Here is a 20,483-nt window from a genome sequence, read left to right on the forward strand (position 1 = left end):
TAAAGCTGAGAAATGGTACCCTGTGGCCAGGCAGCTAAATTGAAACTGAAGTGGTAATTGATATCATGGGGTATCACTCTAATGGGATTGTCACCCATTGATCTGAAATATTCATTTTTTAATCATACGCAAAGAATTGGACAACTTAAAATGACAGTTCTCTATTCTCAGGACTTGACACCCGGGCTACTGACATTGTTCTTTTCAGTTCTACAAATGTGACAACATTTAATGCAATAGAAGCAATGAATGAAGTTAACCAGAGAAGGTCAAGTGAGAGGTTTCTTCTTGGTTCCTCTGTTGTATTGCACAATCTGTTGAAACAATTCAGTCAGAAAACAGTTGGCTTGGAAAAGGCCAGAACAATAAATAGACTGACATTAAGCAATAATTTTTTAAAAGCTAAAATAGTGTTAGGTCTGTAACCAATCCATTTGAAAGAAATAGTTCCTGCTGCTGCTTTTTAAAAATGACACCAGACATCTTTGACACTAGATTTATTTCCACTCTGGTCAATAGCAGTGTTCTTTCATAGGCAGTGAGTTTTAAGACAGTTTTTTCTTTTCTTTCTTTCTCTTTTTTCGGTCCAGCTTCTTTCTTTATTTCTGCAGAAGAGGACACCCTATAGCCTTTCATGAAGTTAGGTCTACAGTGGTGTTATTTCAGAGTTCCTTTGTTTCTCTCCCTAACCCCCCCAGCTTTATTGAGGTATAATTGACAAGTAAAAATTGTATATATTTAAGGTATACAATGTGTGAATTACATTATAAAACAATGGAGCTAATTAACATATCCATCACCTCACATTGTTATTTTTTTGAGAGGGGGTGGTAAGAACAATTAAGATCTATGTTTTAGCAGATTTCAAGTATACAATAGAATTAACTACAGTCATCATGCTGTGATTAGTTCTCCATGACTTTGTATTCTTTGACCAACATCTCACACCACTCCCCTTTAATTTCCTTTGTTTCTTGTGGTAAGTTACATTGGAGTTTTGAACCTTAGCCTTTTGAATATGTTAGATTAATTAGTACCAAAATTATTTTTGTCTTTTTTGATACATAAGCAAAAGCCATAGTTGTTAAGCAGAGATAAGGAATACTTTGGACATCTATGTAATATAAAATATTTAAAAAATATTTTGCGAAAATTTTTTCTTCACTTACTTATACAGGTGGAATAGAATGCCAAAATTTCCATTTTGTTTTATTTTATAAATGAAAGTCATCTGACTTAATGACCAAATGGTATATAATGTATTATTGGAGAATGTTCTTTTGAATAGAAGACATTGATTTTATACTTTTTGCAGAGTTTGACTTCGGAAGGTAGGAAGTCACATGAGGGAAATGCAGGGCTGATGTCTAAAGAAAATAAATGTTAGTATGCACTTATTTTTTTAAATGTTTGTATAGCTTTCCTATGTGCGTAGAAGAGGACATTTATTTCTTCCGCTATAATTGTATATGATTACATAGAATTTTAATACAGCTGCAAATATTGGCAGGCTCTCATTTGGGGTGATTTTCATTTATTTTTATATTTGATACTTTCTGACTGCCTGGAAGTAGTAAAACGTTAGTCTACCACTGTTAGCTTTGAGTGAAGAATTCTAATATTTTGGAGAGGTAAATGCATTTAAAACATTGCACATTACCATGTGAAACTACCATTTTATTAGTTACATTTAGGCATGGAAATGCAAAAACAAATCTGTAATTCTTCTGTCATATCATTTTTATGCCTCACAAACTCATAGCCAAATAGCCCCAATTTCATACGTTAAAAAAGCTTCCATAAGATCAATAATATAATATCTTGGAAAATATTTCAGTTTAAAAAGAATTTTCAGTACTGTAGGATCATTCAGAGGCAGATGCCTTGCCAAAACTATATCATTGTTAAGTAGATTTACTGCTTGATGGGAAGAGATTTGTTGCTGCATGTTAGATGGCATTTTTCATGTAACATCTTTTATGTATCCCCACAACAGGGGGTGTTAACTACAATTCATTCAACAAATATTTGTTGAGCCTGTGTGCCAGGCACCATTCCAAGGTCTGTAGCAGCCTCATTCTCTAGAGGCAGAGTATATAACAATAGGACTTGTTGTAGCCTCAGGCCAAGATGAATTATGAAAAAAAATATTAAACTTGGTCTTTTGGCATGGAATGATTTTTGATACAATACTTGCCAAGTTCTGTGACTTCCGTAATTGCAGAGTGGGTCTGCAGTTGAATTGAACAAGATTTTGCCTGAAGTAGAAGTATCATTGCCATGATTTTATTTCAGTTTTGTTTTCCTCAAAATAGAATTTGTTGAACTTTTAGAAGGAAAAAATGTTTCTTCTGTAGACCTAATCAAGCTTGTTAAATAAAATTATTACCTGCTTGCTCTGAGGTTCCAAACTATTCAGATACTCCTAATGATCATCTCCCCATGAATTATGAAACTGGCTTGGCTCTGATATATGATTATTAACATTTGTGTAGCATTGTACACAGACTGATTTTATGTGGCAAAAAAGGTTTCACAAAGACTTTAAAATTATGTTCATTTTACTTGATGGGTGTGTGTTCAATTAAAAAAAAAATAGTCCCTGTGATTGTATATAAAAGATAGTATCCTGTGATGATGAGGGTGTTAGATTTAGTTTCTTCCTTTATAAATGAAAATAGCCGTCTCCCATAATTGTTATGAAAGCTAAATGAGAAAATGTATATAATTTATAAAGTTAGATTCAAAGATTTAATTCATTTGTAAAGTTGGCTTCAAATATAGAGTATTACTATAATCTAGTTGCCTATAAACCTCAGTAGCCAGCTTTTTATTGTGACAGGGAACCTCTATTGAGGTTTGAGGTAATGAGGGTAAAAATGTAATTTCCCAGAGAAGAAGCTTGTGATGTTGATGACGTTAGGGATGTAAACAGGATTATGAGGGGGAAAAAGAAAAAACAAAAAAAAAAACCTTGCCTCCAGAGAGATGAAAACTACCACATGGGCCCTAAGTCAGTGTCAAAATATTTTTTGGAGTTAGCCTGACTCTGGAGAGGTCAGTAAAATAAACAGTTGCACTGAGAGGCCAGCTTAGCAAGTGTGGGTTTCTAAACGATAAACTGCTTTTAGGCTAGAATCACGCTTTCCACCCCTGATTTGTTTCTAGGGTGTTTGAAAGGCCTAGTACTGAGTTCACGTCGTGCATGATTGTGGGCTGGGGTGTAGGGAAGTATATTAAATTCTAATATGGGGTTTTGGTGTGAAGGGAAGTATATTAGATTCTAAGAAACTATATTTCAGTGGTTATCCTTTTTTTTAAAATAAGTAATAATGAATATTTAGAACAAGAACAGTATTGTAAGAAGGAAAATACCTAAAATCTGAACTGTAATCTTCTATGTTTTTATGACATGTGAATCAAAGGGGTTTTCCTTTTAAGTAAAAGAAAAGGTCAGGAGTATGAAATCCTAAGCCCTCTTCCTCCCCCTATAAAGCCCCATAGATTCACTTGTAGAAAAAATTGCAAATGGGGAAGAAAAATGCTTTCAGCTAGAAAAGTTAGTTTTGAATTCGTGTACTCAGTAACAGAACATGTTGAAGTTTTTATTAGATGCAAGAAGATATCTCTAAAGTAAAATCTTTTGTGTTGACATTAGATTTTTATTGTATTATAGTAACTTTATTCAAACTTTTGTTTTTTTAGCAGTTAACAGAAGAGAAACCTGATGGCCTTATCAATGAAGCTACTAGGTATTCATATTTAAAGTATATATTGATTGCTGGCTAATTGTAAAGAGAAAAATCACTAAGATGAAAACCAAAAACAGACTAAGAAATTTTAAAACATAGTCAAGGAAAATGTATTTTCTTTTTTCCCATAGTTGAATTATTGCTATCTATTTATAATGATCTGATAACTAAATTTTTACTTAAAGTCATTTTTGTCGTGGCATAAAGTGAATGCTGAACACAGGAGTTCTGTAATTTTGAGGAACTCGGGAAATATTAACATTTAAAAATATTTTCTTGTTACACAATTTCTTTGGGATTGAAGATTTTATATATATATATATATAATTATTATTATTTATTATTTATTTTTTTTTTTGAGACAGAATCTCACTCTGTCACCCAAGCTAAAGTGGAGCAGATCTTCGCTCACTGCAACCTCCGCATCCCAGGTTCAAGCGATTCTCTTGCCTCAGCCTCCCAAGTAGCTGGGATTACAGGCACCCGCCACCACGCCCAGCTAATTTTTGCATTTTTTTTTTTTTTTTTAGTAGAGATGGGGTTTCACCATGTTGATCAGGCTGGTCTCGAACTCCTGACCTCAGGTGATCCACCTGCCTGGGCCTACCAAAGTGCTGGGATTGTAGGCATGAATCCACTGCGCCTGGCTGAACTTAAGTATATTTGTAACTTTTTTCCTTATGAAAATATGGTTATTATAGAAAATATAAAGAAGCCAAATAGAAAATAGCAAAATTGGATTTGTGATGTATATACTGTTGAAGCCTGCTTTTTCAGTGAACTAAAGTTAATTTAGTTTTGAGAATTTAGTTGTATTCTTTGAGATAAAGCATAAGACCCTGAAAAATTGAGGAAAATTGAAAGAATTTCCAGTTTTACTATCCGTTAATAGAAAATAGAGCTTCTGATTATTATCATCTACTTTGTTATCTAGCATTCAGTCAACTGGATTCTTTACAGCGATAATATGCAGTATATTTATAGTGATAAAGAAGACATTTGTGCAATATCCTGATACATCTTCTGAAGCATAGCTTTTTTTTTTTTTTTTTAAGAAATGGTGTCTTGCTATGTTGCCCAGGTTGGACTTGAACTCCTGGGCTTAAGGGATCCTCCCTCCTCAGCCTCCTAAGTAGCCAGGACTACAGGTGTGCTCTACCATGCCCGGCTCTGAAGTATAGTTTTTAAAAACCTGTTTAATACAGTTTTTAGTATTAAGTGAACTTATAGAATATTTCTTTGAAAATTTTGGTAAATATTACAGTATTTTAGTATGTAAACTCTTCTTCTTTTTACCATATTGGATATCTGAATTTTATGCTTTTCTTCACAAAGAAAATTATGAGTTTAAAATCATCCTTTTGATTGTAAACTTTTTGAGACTTATCTTTGTAGCACAAGAGTAGCAAGTAAGAGAACTTAGTAAATACTTTGCGAATGGGTAATATGAAATCTGAACTTGTATAGTAATGAATACAAATCATTCACATTGAAAAATTAGCGGATTAGGAGTAAACGGAATCACTCCTATAGAGCACTATGTAATTCTTAACTGATGTATTGATCTACATGAGGTGTTTTTATTTATTTTTAATTTGTTCACATTTCTCTTTTGATGTATTAATCTGCATGCGTGTATATTATTTTAAATTTCTTAACATTTCTTTTTGTTTGCTATTTTAGGCAAGTTGCTTTGGCAGATATCATTCTCATCAATAAAACAGACTTGGTTCCAGAAGAAGATGTAAAGAAATTAAGAACGACAATTAGGTACAAAATGATAAGTGTGTTAAGTGCCTACAGATCCATATCGTATACACAGAATATTTTTTACTCTGATTGTTGCCCTGTAGAAACTTAAGGTATAAGGTTTACCTGCTTCAAGAACATTAGGGAATCACATATATTGTTGATGGCTAATTGTTGTATAAATGGTCCCCAGTGCTTGCAGAGTATAGTTCACAGTTAATAGACTGATATTCAGGGTCTTCTCACTCCATCTTTCTTTTCCTGTCTTCTCTTTAACTCTTTCCTAATGTCAATCTTCCCTAACTTTACCCAGGATGGTTAATTCACTTTCCCATGGATGCATCCTACCAGTTCCTGTCTTTACTCATAATGTATTCTCACTCTGCCAATCCCTGAATTCTTTCTTGTTTTTGTTTTTGTTTTTTAATTTATTCTATAGAGCCTATTCTGTCTCTCCCCCGTTCCTATGTGAAGTCTTCCCTGACTCAGGTGGTCTCAGTTTTCCCTGAACTCTCGTTGACTTCATCTTCCTTAACTGTCAACCATGCCTTGTCTTCCAGCTTGCTTTAATATCTTCTTTGTCCATAGCCAAGGCTGATCAGCATAGGACAATCAGGACAATATGAATGATGCTCAAATATGTGCTAACAGTCATTTTGCTGACTGTTCTGGAGACTCCCATTCTTTTTGAAAACAAAGATGGACTTTTCAAATGAGGTTATAGTTCAGGGACTTTGTTTTGAATTATTTTGTAAGACCTGAACTAATAAAAGCCCTATACAGAGAGACATTCGGTAGCTATTATTGTTGGTTATCTTTAATGTGTAAAATGCTTTGAGCATGATGTCTCAAAATTACTATTCTTGGTATTTATAAGTTCTACTGACATTAGATTTTGAATCTGTCATCTCAGTTCATATAGTATATATTATAAATTGAATCAGTAAAGGTAAGGCTCATTAGAAGATTATGATTAATGATGGTGGAAGAAAAAAATTCGTATTTTTTCCACATATTTCATCTTATTTTAATAGTAATGTCCTTAAACTTTACTATAAAAAATATAATGTCTCCATGTGGAGGGTAGGTATTGTTGCATAGTGTTGAAGATCATGGACCTTGGAATCTGCTTGGGTTCTAATCCTTGGTCTGTTTCTCATTGTCTTCTTAGGGAGCTTATTTACCCTTTTAAAGCCTCCTCTGTAAAAGGCATAATGCCTATCATAAGTTTGCTTTGAGTATTACATGAGACAATGTTGGTAAACTTTGCACAGTGCTGACACATAGTAAGTGCTCTGTTAGCTATTATCATGTAATTTTTTTCTTAGCTTACATAGTAAGTTCAAGGTATAGTAAAAAAAGGGAAGAAAGAAAAAGATGGCTGATTTTGAAAAGGTGAAAGTGATGAATGAAGATTGCTTTTACATTTTTTGACACTGGTCTTCTGATCTTGTTTCTCTTCGAAAATCTTGTGCACCATTGTGATTGCTAAGAAGAACACAATCTATTTAGCAAACGTTTTTGGCATAAAAGGAATGATAATTATTACTTGACTTTTATATCCTTATAGAGACCTAAGCTAAATCTCTTGACCCTGACAATATTGACTATTAGCCAGCTTGTTAACAGTACTAGAAATGAATTTGGAAGAAGCAATTTGATGAATCACACACCCTTTTGGCTTTTACCCTCCCTTTATATCAGACTTGTGACTGACTCAGAATCATATTTGGGGAGTTGAAAAAAGGTAAACATGTTTGAGAGGAAATAGCCATCAGACTAGAGTGTATTCAAAAAAGAAGATTAAGAATTTTGTAAAATAGTGGAGAGACTTGCCTCAGAATCATTATATGTGGGAAGCCTTACCCATGAGAACAAACTTGAATAAGTAGCAAGAATCTGGGGTAAGTAACCCTATAGACAATTGAATTCATGATAGAGAATTGATGATTGATGATAGGCAATGGAAAAGATAAATAGATGAGGTGTACAGTGTGTTGAAAAGAATTTAACGGGTACTTTTTGGTGCCATACAAAGCCATATTCTATAGTATCAAAAGAGGGAGAACAGGCATAACGGGCAGAGAGCCTAATTAGGGAACTGAAGAGGTTATTCTATAAGGGAACCTGGGATGTGTGACTTAGAATTACTGTGAATACTAAGGACAGGCTGGGGACAAAGCCACTTACGACTAGGTTTTTATTTTTAGTGTGTATATAGCCATTTCTGCCATGTATGCCTGACGAAAAAAGTGACCACCGTAAAAATTTTGAGTATCTACTCATTTTTAAGAACCCTAAGATAACTGACTATTTATGAATGATTTTTTCTAAAGTGAAGCGTCTTTTTATTAACCACAAAGTAGCCCTTAATCTGACAGTTGTGCGAAGTTTTGCATATATGTTTTATTGATGTACGAGTGGAATATATGTGATTTATTGTTTGAAGGAAAATCATAATTAGTTTTTAAAGCAAGTTTTGTTTTTCTGTTTTTAATTTTTTTCTGGTTCCAGATGTATTTGTGTATGCTTATTTCCTGTTTTAGAAACAATGTACTTTGTATACTTTTTTAAAAAGTTAATTTTTACTTTTAAAGTTTGTCTTCCTCATTTATTTTTTATTTCAGATCCATAAATGGACTAGGACAAATCTTAGAAACACAAAGATCAAGGTACTTTAAAAAAGCTATTCCTAATATACTAACAACAAATCATTTTAGTTATTAATAATAAACATTAAGTAATTGACAAATATGCTTGATTCTAATATAAGAAAGATGTAAGTGCATTTAAAAAGAATTGGATCCAAAATGTTGTTTGGAATGCTCTTAATAAGTTAGTTTGGCATATTTGGCTAGTACATTTGCCTGTCTTTAAAACTAAGATTACAAAGCCATGGTAACACTATGTAAGTGTTTGCTTAATGAGGAAGAAAAGACTTCCAAACACTCGAGAGGATAACTCAGTACAGAAATCTGAAGAAGTATATTGAAGAATCTTAATTTGAAGTGTTTAAATGGCTTTTTAATATTTAAAAAGGGTTCTTAGTGTTTCATAGTTGCCAAAAAATACATGGAGTCTTTACCTTGAAGTTCCTGACAAATTCTTTTTTTTTTTTTTTTTTGAGACAGAGTCTCTCTCTGTCACCCAGGCACCCAGGCTGGAGTGCAGTGGCGCAATCTCGGCTCACGGCAAGCTCCGCCTCGCGGGTTCACGCCATTCTCCTGCCTCAGCCTCTCCGAGTACCTGGGACCACAGGCGCCCGCCACCACGCCCGGCTAATTTTTTTGTATTTTTAGTAGAGACGGGGTTTCACCGTGGTCTCGATCTCCTGTCCTCGTGATCCGCCCGCCTCGGCCTCCCAAAGTGCTGGGATTACAAGCGTGAGCCACCGCACCCGGCCGACAAATTCTTTTATTAAATTTTTACTTTCATTTTCTCAAGGTTCTGTTCCTAAAACATCTGTGAAGTATATTTCTGTAGATTAAATTCTGTTTTCCATTGAATGTTATCTTAATTTCAGAAAATTTTTGTGCAGGGTTATTTTATTAAGCTCATTTTTTTTTTTTTTTTTTTTTGGTGAGAAAGGCTCAGCACCTGATAGACTCAGCAACAGGCAGCTAGGACCTCTGAGGCTCACAGCTGGCAGTCTAGTTCCACTCAGTCTCTACTTGAGAAATTCTTTCTTTGGAAGTACAGCAGAGGCCTTAGGTGAGTGGCTTGTCTGCTATGGCAGAGATTAGAGGTGCTGACAGACTGCCGTAAGTGTTAGGCAGTAACAGCAGCAGCTGCTTATATGCATGTGAACAGCTGGGGAATTAATTTGATATGCATTCTCAGGAGCCACTCATCTGCTGGCAGAGGTAGCAGAAGAATGCCCTTAGTGTAAGTCCTCTACAACCATACACCAAATGTGCTCCCTGCATTTCAATTTCCATTGTAGAAAGTCTCTGATAATCTCACTTATACCATGAGCCATTCCTCAGTATCTGTCCTCTTCCTGTTAGTTTTCTACAATTCCTTTCTCCTTAATTTTTCTCCTCTTTACAAAATGTCACACAGACAAGTGCATAATACTTAAACAAGCTTTTAAAAATAATGCTTATAAATAGCTTTGGTTCTGTTGTAATATTTGTATTTATAAACATTTTAAGTCAATTCTCTTCTCTTGTTTTCATTTTGGAGATATCCATGTCCTGAATAAAAGTTGCGTCTTGATTAGTTTATTATGTAACAAGTTAGTGTGTTTGACATTTCTAACTTTTTATTTCTAACATTTGCTTTATTATAGAACAATAAACATGCAGTGATTGATTTTTCTTACTTCAAGTGGATGAGTGAGCAAGTGACTAAAATCTTCTTCTGTGAATTCTTCAGTGTATGGTGCTTGCCAATGCATCTGAGAATCTAGGGACTTTCTGAAATAGTACTTCCTTGCTATGAGGACTGAAGTTGGATTAGAATCCTTTTCAATGAAGATCAGATGTCCTGAGTAGAATTCTTACTATTGGGTCCTGAATCTTACATTAAATATTCTGTCAAATTCCTTGAGGTGTAGCAACTTGAGCTTATCAGTTTAGAAACTGGAGATTTGGGCTGGGCGCGGTGGCTCACGCCTGTAATCCCAGCACTTTGGGAGGCCGAGGTGGGCGGATCACGACGTCAGGAGATGGAGAGCATCCTGGCTAACACTGTGAAACCCCGTCTCTACTAAAAATAGAAAAAATTAGGCGGGCCTGGTGGTGGGCGCCTGTAGTCTCAGCTACTCGGGAGGCTGAGGCAGGAAAATGGCGTGAACCTGGCGGGCGGAGCTTGCCGTGAGCTGAGATCGCACCACTGCACTCCAGCCTGGGCGACAGAGCGAGACTCTGTCTCAAAAAAAGAAAAACAAAAAAACAAAAAAACCGGAGATTTGGTTAACAAAATAGTCAAAGTCACTCTTACAGAAGTTTTGTTTTATTGTTTGTTTTTAAAAAATTTTTTACCATTTTGTACCTGACAAGTACTGACAATAAACTGCTATAAGCATGTGTAGAAAAAGGCTCACCTTGGGTAGTTAAGAGTAAGGAAAAGGAATAGTGTGTAGCATCATCTTAATGGTAAGACTTAAGTTGATTTTGTAGCAAATTTAAGTACTAGTGAACCACATAGATTTCAGAAGTAGGAGTAAAAGATTAGAAGATGTGTCATTTTAATCTTCTCTAGACTTTTTCTTAATTTTTAGAAATGTAAGTGGGCTGAACAGAGGAAAACCAAAACACAGCTGGTCAGTAATGTTAGATTAATTTGACAAACTGCCTGCTATGCATTTCATAGCATTTTAAGGACTATGTAAGCAATGGATAAGGCAAAAACTCTGCCTTTAGGGAGATCAGTCATTGGGCAGAAACAGAGAAGCAAACAAACAAAGAGGCAACATATTAGATATTAATATTAATAGAAGAATTTTAAAAGCACAGAGTTCTATAATAATAGGAACATAGAGGGAATGATTACTCAACTTTTCTTGAAAAAGAGTGAGGAAAATATTGACCGAGAAGGCAGTCATTGACCTGAGTCTTAAAGAATGAATAAGGCGTTTACAGATGGACTAGCGTAGGGATAACTTTCCAGGTATAAGGAAGATTTTGTATTCCAGGGACCTTTGAATATTTTAGAATGGTTAGAAAACTTGGTATTATGTAGCACAGAAAAGTGGTATGACTGAAGAGATAGAGAACTTACCACAAAGGGTCTTGAATGCCATGATACATAGTTTGGATTTTCTTCTCTAGGGAGCAAGGAGTTAGTGAAGGATTTTAAAAGCAACATGACTCTTGGGAGGTAGATTCAATGTGGGGCTAATCTCTGAGGTATAGGAAGTACAGGAAGGAGGAGCAACAGGTCGGGTAGTGGTGGAAGTAGGTTTGGAAAATGCGATTAGTTTTGTAAACATTTTTGAGTTTGAAGTGCCACTGGGGAAGGCATTTGGAAATTTATTTCCATAGTTCAAGACGGAGCTATCATTGCAGTTTGCTCAGCTATTTACTGAGCTGTCTGCTGTCAATTTGGATAGTATCTACAGTTTGCATTGTAGATACTGGATACTTGGATTGGCTGGTGCACCCTGTTTGTGAGACTCACTGGAGTTTGAAGAGATGACCATTGGAAAATATCCCTAAGCGGTAGCTGCGATTCCAGCCCCACCTTGGAGAGCCAAAACCCTCTTCGTTTTCACTCTACTGTCCTTGGTCTTAGGCTGCTTAAAGCAGCCTTTAGACATAGGGAAAATTGAAAGCCTCTCTTTTAGGAAAAACATTAGGTACTTCTGGAATAGAGAGTTCAAGAAATTAGGAAAAAAATGAACTTTTGAAGCTTTTTCTTTCCCTTTTTTGTTTACTTCATTCTCTTAGTTTTAAAATGCTGGTAATGGTCTTTTTTTTTTTTTTCTTGGCGATTTTAATGCTTTGGGAAAGATCTCATGGTTTTATCTCCAAAGGAGGAAATTGATTTGATGCCATGGAAATTAGTTTTCTAGTCATAAGCCTTGAATGAGTGAAGAATTTCTTTTTCATGGTGGTACTAAATTTAGGGAAAGCTATAGAAACTTTCATCTGGAAGCTTACACTTTTCCTCTTTATTGAAAATTTGGTGAGAGAGTTGGATATTTTATTATTTTCTGTAAAAGAGTGTAATTTGTTGTACAGGTCTATTATTGATCCTTTTTTGGAAGTATGGAAAGAATCTGAGTATAAAGCAGAATTACCTCTGGGTGACATGTATTCTCAAGGACACTGTCACAGTGAAACAGTTTATTTAGAAGCTTGTGTTTCCAAACTGTTGAATTTGATATTCACAAAATTGGCATGTGTAAACTTTATTAAACTTTAAGCTGTTTCCTAAGATGAAGATGACAAACTTGGAGAGAAACTTCATTCATTTGGTTTATTTTTATTTTTATTTTTATTTATTTTTATCTTTTTGAGACAGAATCTCACTCTGGTTTGAGACAGAATCTCACTCTGTCCCCTAAGCTGGAGTGCGGTGGTGCGATCTCGGCTCGCTGAAACCTCTGCCTCCTGGGTTCAAGCGATTCTCCTGCTTCACCCTCCGAGTAGCTGGGATTACAGGTGTGCGCCACCACACCCAGCTAATTTTTGTATTTTTAGTAGAGACGGTTTCGCCACATTGGCCAGGCTGGTGTCAAACTCCTGGCCTCAAAGTGATCCGCCCACCTTGGCCTCCCAAAATGGAGCCCCCATGCCCCTCGTTTGTGACCTGTCAATATAAATATGCTCAGTAGTGGGGGGAGGGGTGGGGGGTGAAAAAGGAAATATGTTTAATATTAAGACTTTGGCCTTTTAGCGTAAACTGATATTCAAAAATTTCTTCATAGAACATTTGCTTCTTTGCTTGATCATGTTTCTAATTCTGTACATCTAAAATGCCCAGAATTTGAGTTGTTGTTATAGTCTACTAACATAGAACTTTGGAGTAATAAGATGGGAATTTGTCTGTCTTTTGCCAATACAAGCATTCATAATCTAACACAGTATTGTTGCCATGAGTACGAGTATGTGATAGACTGTTGAGAATAAACAAAGCAGGCACAGTTGGTCAATCCTAAGAGAAAGGAGATGTTTTTTCTTATATGTTTGTGCATTAAAAAAAAAATTCTGGAATCTGACCAATGATGTTTTTTTTTCCTTGTAAGAAAATTTAACAAATGTTTGGCAAGCTTCTGGAATCTAAATTTGAAATTATACATTTGTCATTTTCTTTAAATATTTCTTCGCCTTAGCTTTGATTATGGAGAAATCACTGTCCTCTGCTGGTTTTTTTTTTTTTTTTTCTTTTGAGGCGGAGTCTCACTCTGCGCCAGGCTGGAGTGCAGTGGTACAATCTTGGCTCACTGCAACCTCCACCTCCCGGGTTCAAATGATTCTCCTGCCTCAGCCTCCCGAGTAGCTGGGACTACAGGTGCGTGCCGCCGCACCCAGCTAATTTTTGTATTTTTGGTAGAGACAGGGTTTCACCATGTTGGCCACGGCCAGGATGGCCTTGATCTCGACCTTGTGATCCGCCCACCTCAGCCTCCCAAAGTGCTGGGATTACAGGTGTGAGCCACCATGCCTGGCCTGTCCTCTGCTGTTTTCTGGGCTTATGTTAAAATTATAACTCAATCAACAGTCTTTATAAATTTGCTTTTTTATATTTAAACCAAACCTAATGCTAATTGTGATATGTTATTTATTCTCACCTGATTTGAATCATTGTAGTCAATTAAATAAGTTTAAGTATCATTAAATAATTCTAAGAGAAATAATGTCTATTCAGATGGTGGGAATTTTCTTTCTACATGCAGCCCCATTCTGAATGAATGAAATCAAATCACGTGAAGATCAGGGTCCTAGAGTAACTTAATATTTTGTACCTTGGTTATTTGACTCCTCATGTTTATATTACATGTTATATCAAGGGAGGGGGAATAAAAGAAATACAAAAATTGCAGAGGTATTTGGAATGTACCTATTTGTTAATTCTATTTGTCATTTCTTTTGTTTCATCTTTTGAGTAACAAGCTGCTTGGAAAAGTTTCTGTTCTTTAGCTGATTTTTGAGCTATAAAAATGTATTTGAAAAGCTCATAAATTTCAGGATTGAAAAGATAATTGAAAGTTTTTTAAAAAGCTAATTCATTGAAGTAATAACCAAACAATTTTCAATCTTGATTCAACTGTGATTCAAATCTTATACCATTTGCCCACTTCTATGAGTTTTATGTATAAAATTTTTTAAGAGTCTGTTTTTTTTTCTTGATTAATTGGATGTATTTCACAGAATTTCCAACTGCTCACGTTAGTTTTCTTCCTTTTAGAGTTCATCTCTCTAATGTATTAGATCTTCATGCCTTTGATAGTCTCTCTGGAATAAGGTAGGTTTTGTATAATTTGGTTACTTTTATTGTTATGTACCTTTTTTCCCCATAGTTAACAGGAATGATTTGCACAATTGCATCCATGATTTAAGCTTCCTGCCATTCCTTTGGCATACAAGACCATTCTTAATGAGGTATGTTCTTGAAAGTTGTACTAATTGGTTGTTTGGAAATCATATTGCATTTTCCTGTAGAAATTATAGTGTAAATGATAGTTAACTTTAGAGGCTAATTGTTAACACTTCTACACCATACACTATGTCTAATACTCTTTCTGTGAGAAAGTGCATGAAATACATAGAGAATTTTAGCTTAGGATTCTCACACAAATAACTCTCTTCACTTTAATAATGGATTAGTTTTCTGCCTTCTCCTGTGGGGAATCTTTTTGGTAAGGGAGGGAAGAAAGATTAGTTATTCTTGTGCATCAGTATCTTTTTCTGTTTTTATTGTAGTAAGAACATCTATCATGAGATCTACCCTCTTAACAGTTTTTTAAGTGTACAATACAGTATTGCTAACTATAGGCATGAGGACGTGCAGCAGATCTCTGGAACATTTCACTCTTTCTAACTGAAGCTTTATACCTGTTGAATAGCAGCTTCCCATTTCCCTGTCTTCATAGCCCCTGGCATCCACCGTTCTACACTCTTTCTGTGGGGTTGACTATTTTAATTACCTGACACTAGTGGAATCATGCATTATTTGTCTTTCTGTGACTGGTTTATTTCATGTAGCATAAAGTCATCAAGGTTCATCCATGTTTTTGCATATGGCAAGGTTTCCTTTTAAAGGCTGAATAATATTCCATTTTCTACATATACCACATTTACTTTATCTCTTTTTCTGTTAGTGGACATTTAACTTGTTCTCACAGCTTGGCTATTGCAAATAATGCTGCAATGAATATCTCATAAGTCTCGTATATGTCCATACAAGATCATGAAAATGGACGTCTCTCTGGGTATTTTGAATTGGTGGGGCAGTTTTGCTTAAGGGTAGGCATGGTGGCTGGCTCTATACTTGAGACTTCTAATTCTCATTCCTGTATCTATTTCTTTTCTTTTTATTTATTTTTTTGAGATGGAGTTCTCTGTCACCCAGGCTGGAGTGCAGCAGCACAAACATGGCTTACTGCAGCCTCAACCTCCTGGGCTCAAGTGATCCTCCCATCTCAGCCTCCCAAGTAGCTGGGACCACAGGCATGTGTCATCGTGCCCGACTAATTTTTTTTTTTAATTTTCTGTAAGCATGGGGTCTTGCTATGTTGCCTAGGCTGGTCTCAAACTCTTGGGCTCAAGTGATCCTCCTGCCTCAGTCTCCCAAAGTGCTGGGATTACATGTGTGGGCCACCACACCAGCCTTATATATATATTTCTAATTTTGCCTTAGCCATGCCCTTAAAAACTAATTCTACTTTCAACTAGTTTTTTTTTTATTACCTTCAGTCTGTAGTATTGTTCACATTTTGAAAACAATACCTACAGTAACCTGTGAGGTAGGACATGACAGTGTTTTATTGGACCCCTTTTACTTTATAAATTGGAAAAATTAAATTTGCATGTAGTTTGTAAAAAAAAAAAAAAAAAAAACAAGAAAGAAAGAAAAAAGAAATTGATTGAGATTATTTCAGCAGCCAGAAGTGTGGGATAGGTAGGGCAGTTATTCCTCCTTCTCAGTTTGGAAACTGAAGCTCAGAGAATAAACTTGTCAGTGACACAGTTATTCAAGAAGTCGTCTTCAGTTGAGAGATACGTTTTTCACCTGTAGCTTCTGGTATTGGAGCCAGTACCTTTTTAGACTAAACAAATTACGGTTAAAATTATAAAGATATTTTCGGAGTACCTGGAAAAAAATCAGCATTTTGCTTTTCTAGTTCCATTTAGTAGGAAGGCAGGAAAGTTTGGTATACCTGAATTACATGTGAGTTATTTCTGTTTTTCTAAAAATTCTTTGTTTGTTTGTTTGTTTGTGTTTTTGTTTTTTTGTTTTTGAGACGGAGTCTCGCTCTTTCACCCAGGCTGGAGTGCAGTGGCGCAATCTCGGCTCACTGCAGGCTCTGCCCCGCGGGGTTCACGCTGTTCTCCTGCCTCAGCCTCCCCCGTAGCTGGGACTACAGGCGCCCGCCACCTCACCCGGCTAATTTTTTGTATTTTTGGTAGAGACGGGGTTTCACCGTATTAGCCAGGATGATCTCGATCTCCTGACCTCGTGATCTGCCTGCCTCAGCCTCCCAAAGTGCTGGGATTACAGGCGTGAGCCACCGCGCCAGGCCTATTTTTCTAAAAATTCTTATAAATTATGTAAGGTAAAAATGACTACTTGTTGTTTTATGGTAAATATAGTTACATCCTTTCAAGCCACTGCTGTACAAAGTTGTGAAATCTCCCTGAGCCTTTTTCCCTCATGTCAGCTTCAGGTATCCAGTATCACTTATGCTTGATAATGATTGTATGAAAATCATTTAGAATTATACTATGTTTTTTTCATATAAAGCTTTTGTTTTACTAATTTTGAAATGACTTTTCCTCCATTAAGCTAATACAGCCCTAAGCATAAATTTGGTTTGTTCATTTAAAAATGGTCTTTTTTCCCCATCTTAGTTCTGGCTTTACTAGGGAGATAGATTGGCTGAGGTTGTCACCTAATTCTGGGAGCTTAAGAGCCTTTGTCTTTTGCTACCCATTTCTGAAATAACCAGAAGTCTAGCTCATCCTAACTTTTCTCTTGATGATCCTTTTCTTCTTTTTACTTCAAGGTTCTAGCCCTTCATTTGACTATCAGTGCTATTTCACTAGTTAGCCATGATCCCTTTCATCCTCCATGTCTGGATTAGAACTATTTTTTTAATTTGATGCTATGGGCAGTTTTGATAGTTACAGATCCTGTGATACATTTAAATATGTTTACAGGGGGAAAAAATGAAACAATACTGCATGAAATTTGCCTTTCTTTTTTTTTTTTTTTTTTCCCCTTGGAGACAGGGTCTGGGTCTATTGCCCAGGCTAGAGTGCAGTGGTGCAATGTCAGCTCCCTATAGCCTCTGCGTCCTGGGCTTAAGCCATCTTCCCACCTCAGACTCCTGAGTAGCTGGGACTATAGGCACGCACTACCATGCCTGGCTAATTTTTTATTTTGGTAGAAGATGAGGTTTTGCCATGTTGCCGAAGCTGATCTTAAACTCCTGGGCTCAAGTGATCAGACCACCTCAGCCTCCCAAAGTAATGGGATTATAGGCATGAGCCACCACACTTGGCCTTTTCTTTTTTTTATATTTATTTAATTATTTTATTTTATTGAGACAGAATCTCACTCTGTCACCTGGGCTGGAGTGCACTGGCTATCATGGCTCTCTGCAGTCCTGAACTCCTGGACTCAAATGATCCTCCCATCTCAGCCTCCTGGGTAGCTGGGACTACAGGCTTGCACCCATGCCTGGCTAATTTTTTTATTTTTACTTTTTTGTAGTGACAGGCTCTCGCTACGTTGCTGAGGCTCGTCCTTGAACTCCTGGCCTCAAGTGATTCTCCTACTTGGCGTCTCAAAGTGCTGAGATTATAAGCCTGAGCCGCTGAACCCAGCAAAATTTGCCTTTCTTAAACTAATTTATCTCTGTTGGGTCCAAGAGCTTGCAAGTTGGTTGTCATTTAGTATGTTAAACACTAAAATATTTTTTAGTTGAAATTTTATTTTTTCCCTTTACATATTGTATCCTTTAGTGTTTTATTTCACTAATAAGAATTATAGTATGAAATCATTTCCCACCTCGATATTCAGTATATCAATTTCTGTTTTTCCTTTCTACTTCTGTCTTTTGCTGTAATTTGCTGTAATACAGGTACTTTCATCAAGGCATCCAGTTCTTCGTATCATTCTATATTTTTACTTGGGAGAAATAGAAATGTTGCTAATTCCATCTTACTGACAATACCTAAATTATTGTTTCTTACAGAACATAATGATTTAAATATACAAAACACTAAACTGTTTGAGATTTTTTACATTTTATGCGTGCAGAATTTTCATTTTATGTGCGCAGAGACAAAAATTGTTATAGGATTGCAAGTTAATGTGCAACATGATTTCCGATTCATGAATTTCAGGTTTTGGTAGCATATCCTTATCCACTAGATTAGTCTTCTGAAAATGTGTATAATAGGGAAAAAATCGAGGGCATGAAATTCTGAGACTTACTGGGAACTAAACTTAAATGTTTGTTGTTAGATTTTTTTTTTTTTTTTTGCTGCACATTAAGTTTTAGACAGTCATTGTCCAACAACATTAAATACTGAACATATGGGAAAAGCATATGATTTTACAAAACATTTTTCTAAAATAATCTCATTCTACACTTAAGAGCAGTTACAATGCTTTAGTGACACTTGAAGTAGCCATTTAATGTGATCTCACCACTGTAGGGAAGGCCGTTGCATGACTTTTTTGTGTGTGCTTAACTGCTAAACAGGAGAATCTTTTCCTGAGCAACCAGCTGCGAAGGATTTAATTTGACATTCTCCCTACTAGGACCCCCCAAAGAGACTCATTCCCTCCAATAGTTCCTACAAATTCTTTCTCTTTCCTAAACTTGCTGTTACTAATTTACCCCTCACTGTTCTTCAAAGCAAAACATCTGCAAGGTTTTAAGTCCTTCCCCCTCCTGTCCTGTCCCTATCAGTGTTGAAATGTATGCTACAGTTGTTATGGTTGTAATTTGTTATGCCATATTGATCTTCTTGTGCTTTTCATATCAGAACAATGCATTTTCAACATTCTGACTTTCTTTTTCTCTCAATTGGTAACTGACTATATAGAAAATTTATATTTGTGGATACTATTTGTTTTTTAATAAGTTCTAGGGAAAACATTGATAAAGGAAAATTTATCCTTTTAACTTTCTTTAGGTGCCAGCATTATTTTCATATTAGGAAGCAGGAGAAAATTAAGGAACTCTGAGTGATACTAGAATGGTTATATATATATTTAAGCTTATATTAAACCTGTTGTAAAGAAATCTACTGACATGTTTAACCATACAAAATAGTGTTGCTAAAAGATTAATTTTTCTCTTTATTCTGTGCATATGTATATATATGAATGTGTGTTTTTTTTTTGAAGAAATTTTGAAAAAACTTAATCTGCCAGCTTTTCTCTCCTGGAATTTGTGAACAATGTGTAAAATTAGAATTACAGAATATTAGAATAGTCAGTTATGGAAAGTCACTTCATTATCCTTGTGTCACTAAATAACGCATAAAGTTAAATCAGAAGTGTATTCATCTCTGAATTTCTAATCGGTTGTTTTTAGTTTGCAGAAAAAACTTCAGCATGTGCCAGGAACACAACCTCACCTTGATCAGGTAAAGAAAAAAATCTAAATCCAAAATTCTTAATGAATGCTTTTAAAGGACCTCTTTAACTAAATAGGCTATGTTTAGGACTATTTTATTATAAACTTTTTCTAAAATGGTATTTTTGAACTGTGGTGATAATTTTTGGAATCTTAAATGCTTTTGACATAGTCTAATTCTATTTCTTAACACATAATAGGAATTCATCAAACCAGATTTGTTTTAGAATATGAGGAAATCATGCTTTCTAGCCTTTCCATTTCTGTAGTTGCATAGCATATTGATTAGTTCTGATAGGGATTACTCCTTAAAAGCAGCCTGGGGGTTCTACAGGCAGTCTGTTTTTAAGTAGGTTGAATTGTTTAAGGAAAGGTCTGATATAAGCATGGCTTATTTAAATAAAAATTGACTTGGAGTTTCACCTTCAGGTAGCACTGTAAATTTGAACTCCTTAAGATGTTTTCCATGCTCTAAAATTCTAATCCCTAAGGTAAATATCTAAGATGCTAGGAACAAATTAAATATAATTTTACTGTACCTGCGTTTCTGTTAAGCAGACCATAGATCGTAGAGCTTTAGGGTAACTTCTTTGTTCCGCTTAAAACCCTGAGTGGTGGAGTGGGGGATGTGTAAGTGGGCAGTGTGCCTAGTCTTCCTTCCTCTCTCTCAAGTGATGACTCAGTTTTTGAATTGCTATTGGTTGTAATAGGGCCAAGAT

The 20,483-nt window shown here is 35.6% G+C and overlaps 1 protein-coding gene across 5 annotated transcripts in view; it reads left to right on the top strand.

The window, feature by feature from the left end:
- Positions 1–20,483, top strand: part of LOC116459280 (zinc-regulated GTPase metalloprotein activator 1C) — a 47,369-nt gene that overhangs the window by 19,205 nt on the left and 7,681 nt on the right. For 3 of the 5 annotated variants that reach the window (XM_032139639.2, XM_058431257.1, XM_032139641.2), the window contains 5 exons: positions 3,706–3,752; positions 5,436–5,522; positions 8,129–8,173; positions 14,358–14,414; positions 19,723–19,774. In XM_032139639.2, coding sequence (XP_031995530.1) covers positions 3,706–3,752; positions 5,436–5,522; positions 8,129–8,173; positions 14,358–14,414; positions 19,723–19,774 — 288 coding nt within the window. The remainder of the gene's footprint in view (positions 1–3,705; positions 3,753–5,435; positions 5,523–8,128; positions 8,174–14,357; positions 14,415–19,722; positions 19,775–20,483) is intronic. The other 2 variants (XM_032139640.2, XM_032139642.2) reach the window with 1 other exon arrangement.

This window comes from Hylobates moloch, unplaced genomic scaffold (genome assembly GCF_009828535.3).
Source record: "Hylobates moloch isolate HMO894 unplaced genomic scaffold, HMol_V3 SCAFFOLD_19, whole genome shotgun sequence".
In the NCBI taxonomy this organism is placed as follows: Eukaryota; Metazoa; Chordata; class Mammalia; order Primates; family Hylobatidae; genus Hylobates; species Hylobates moloch.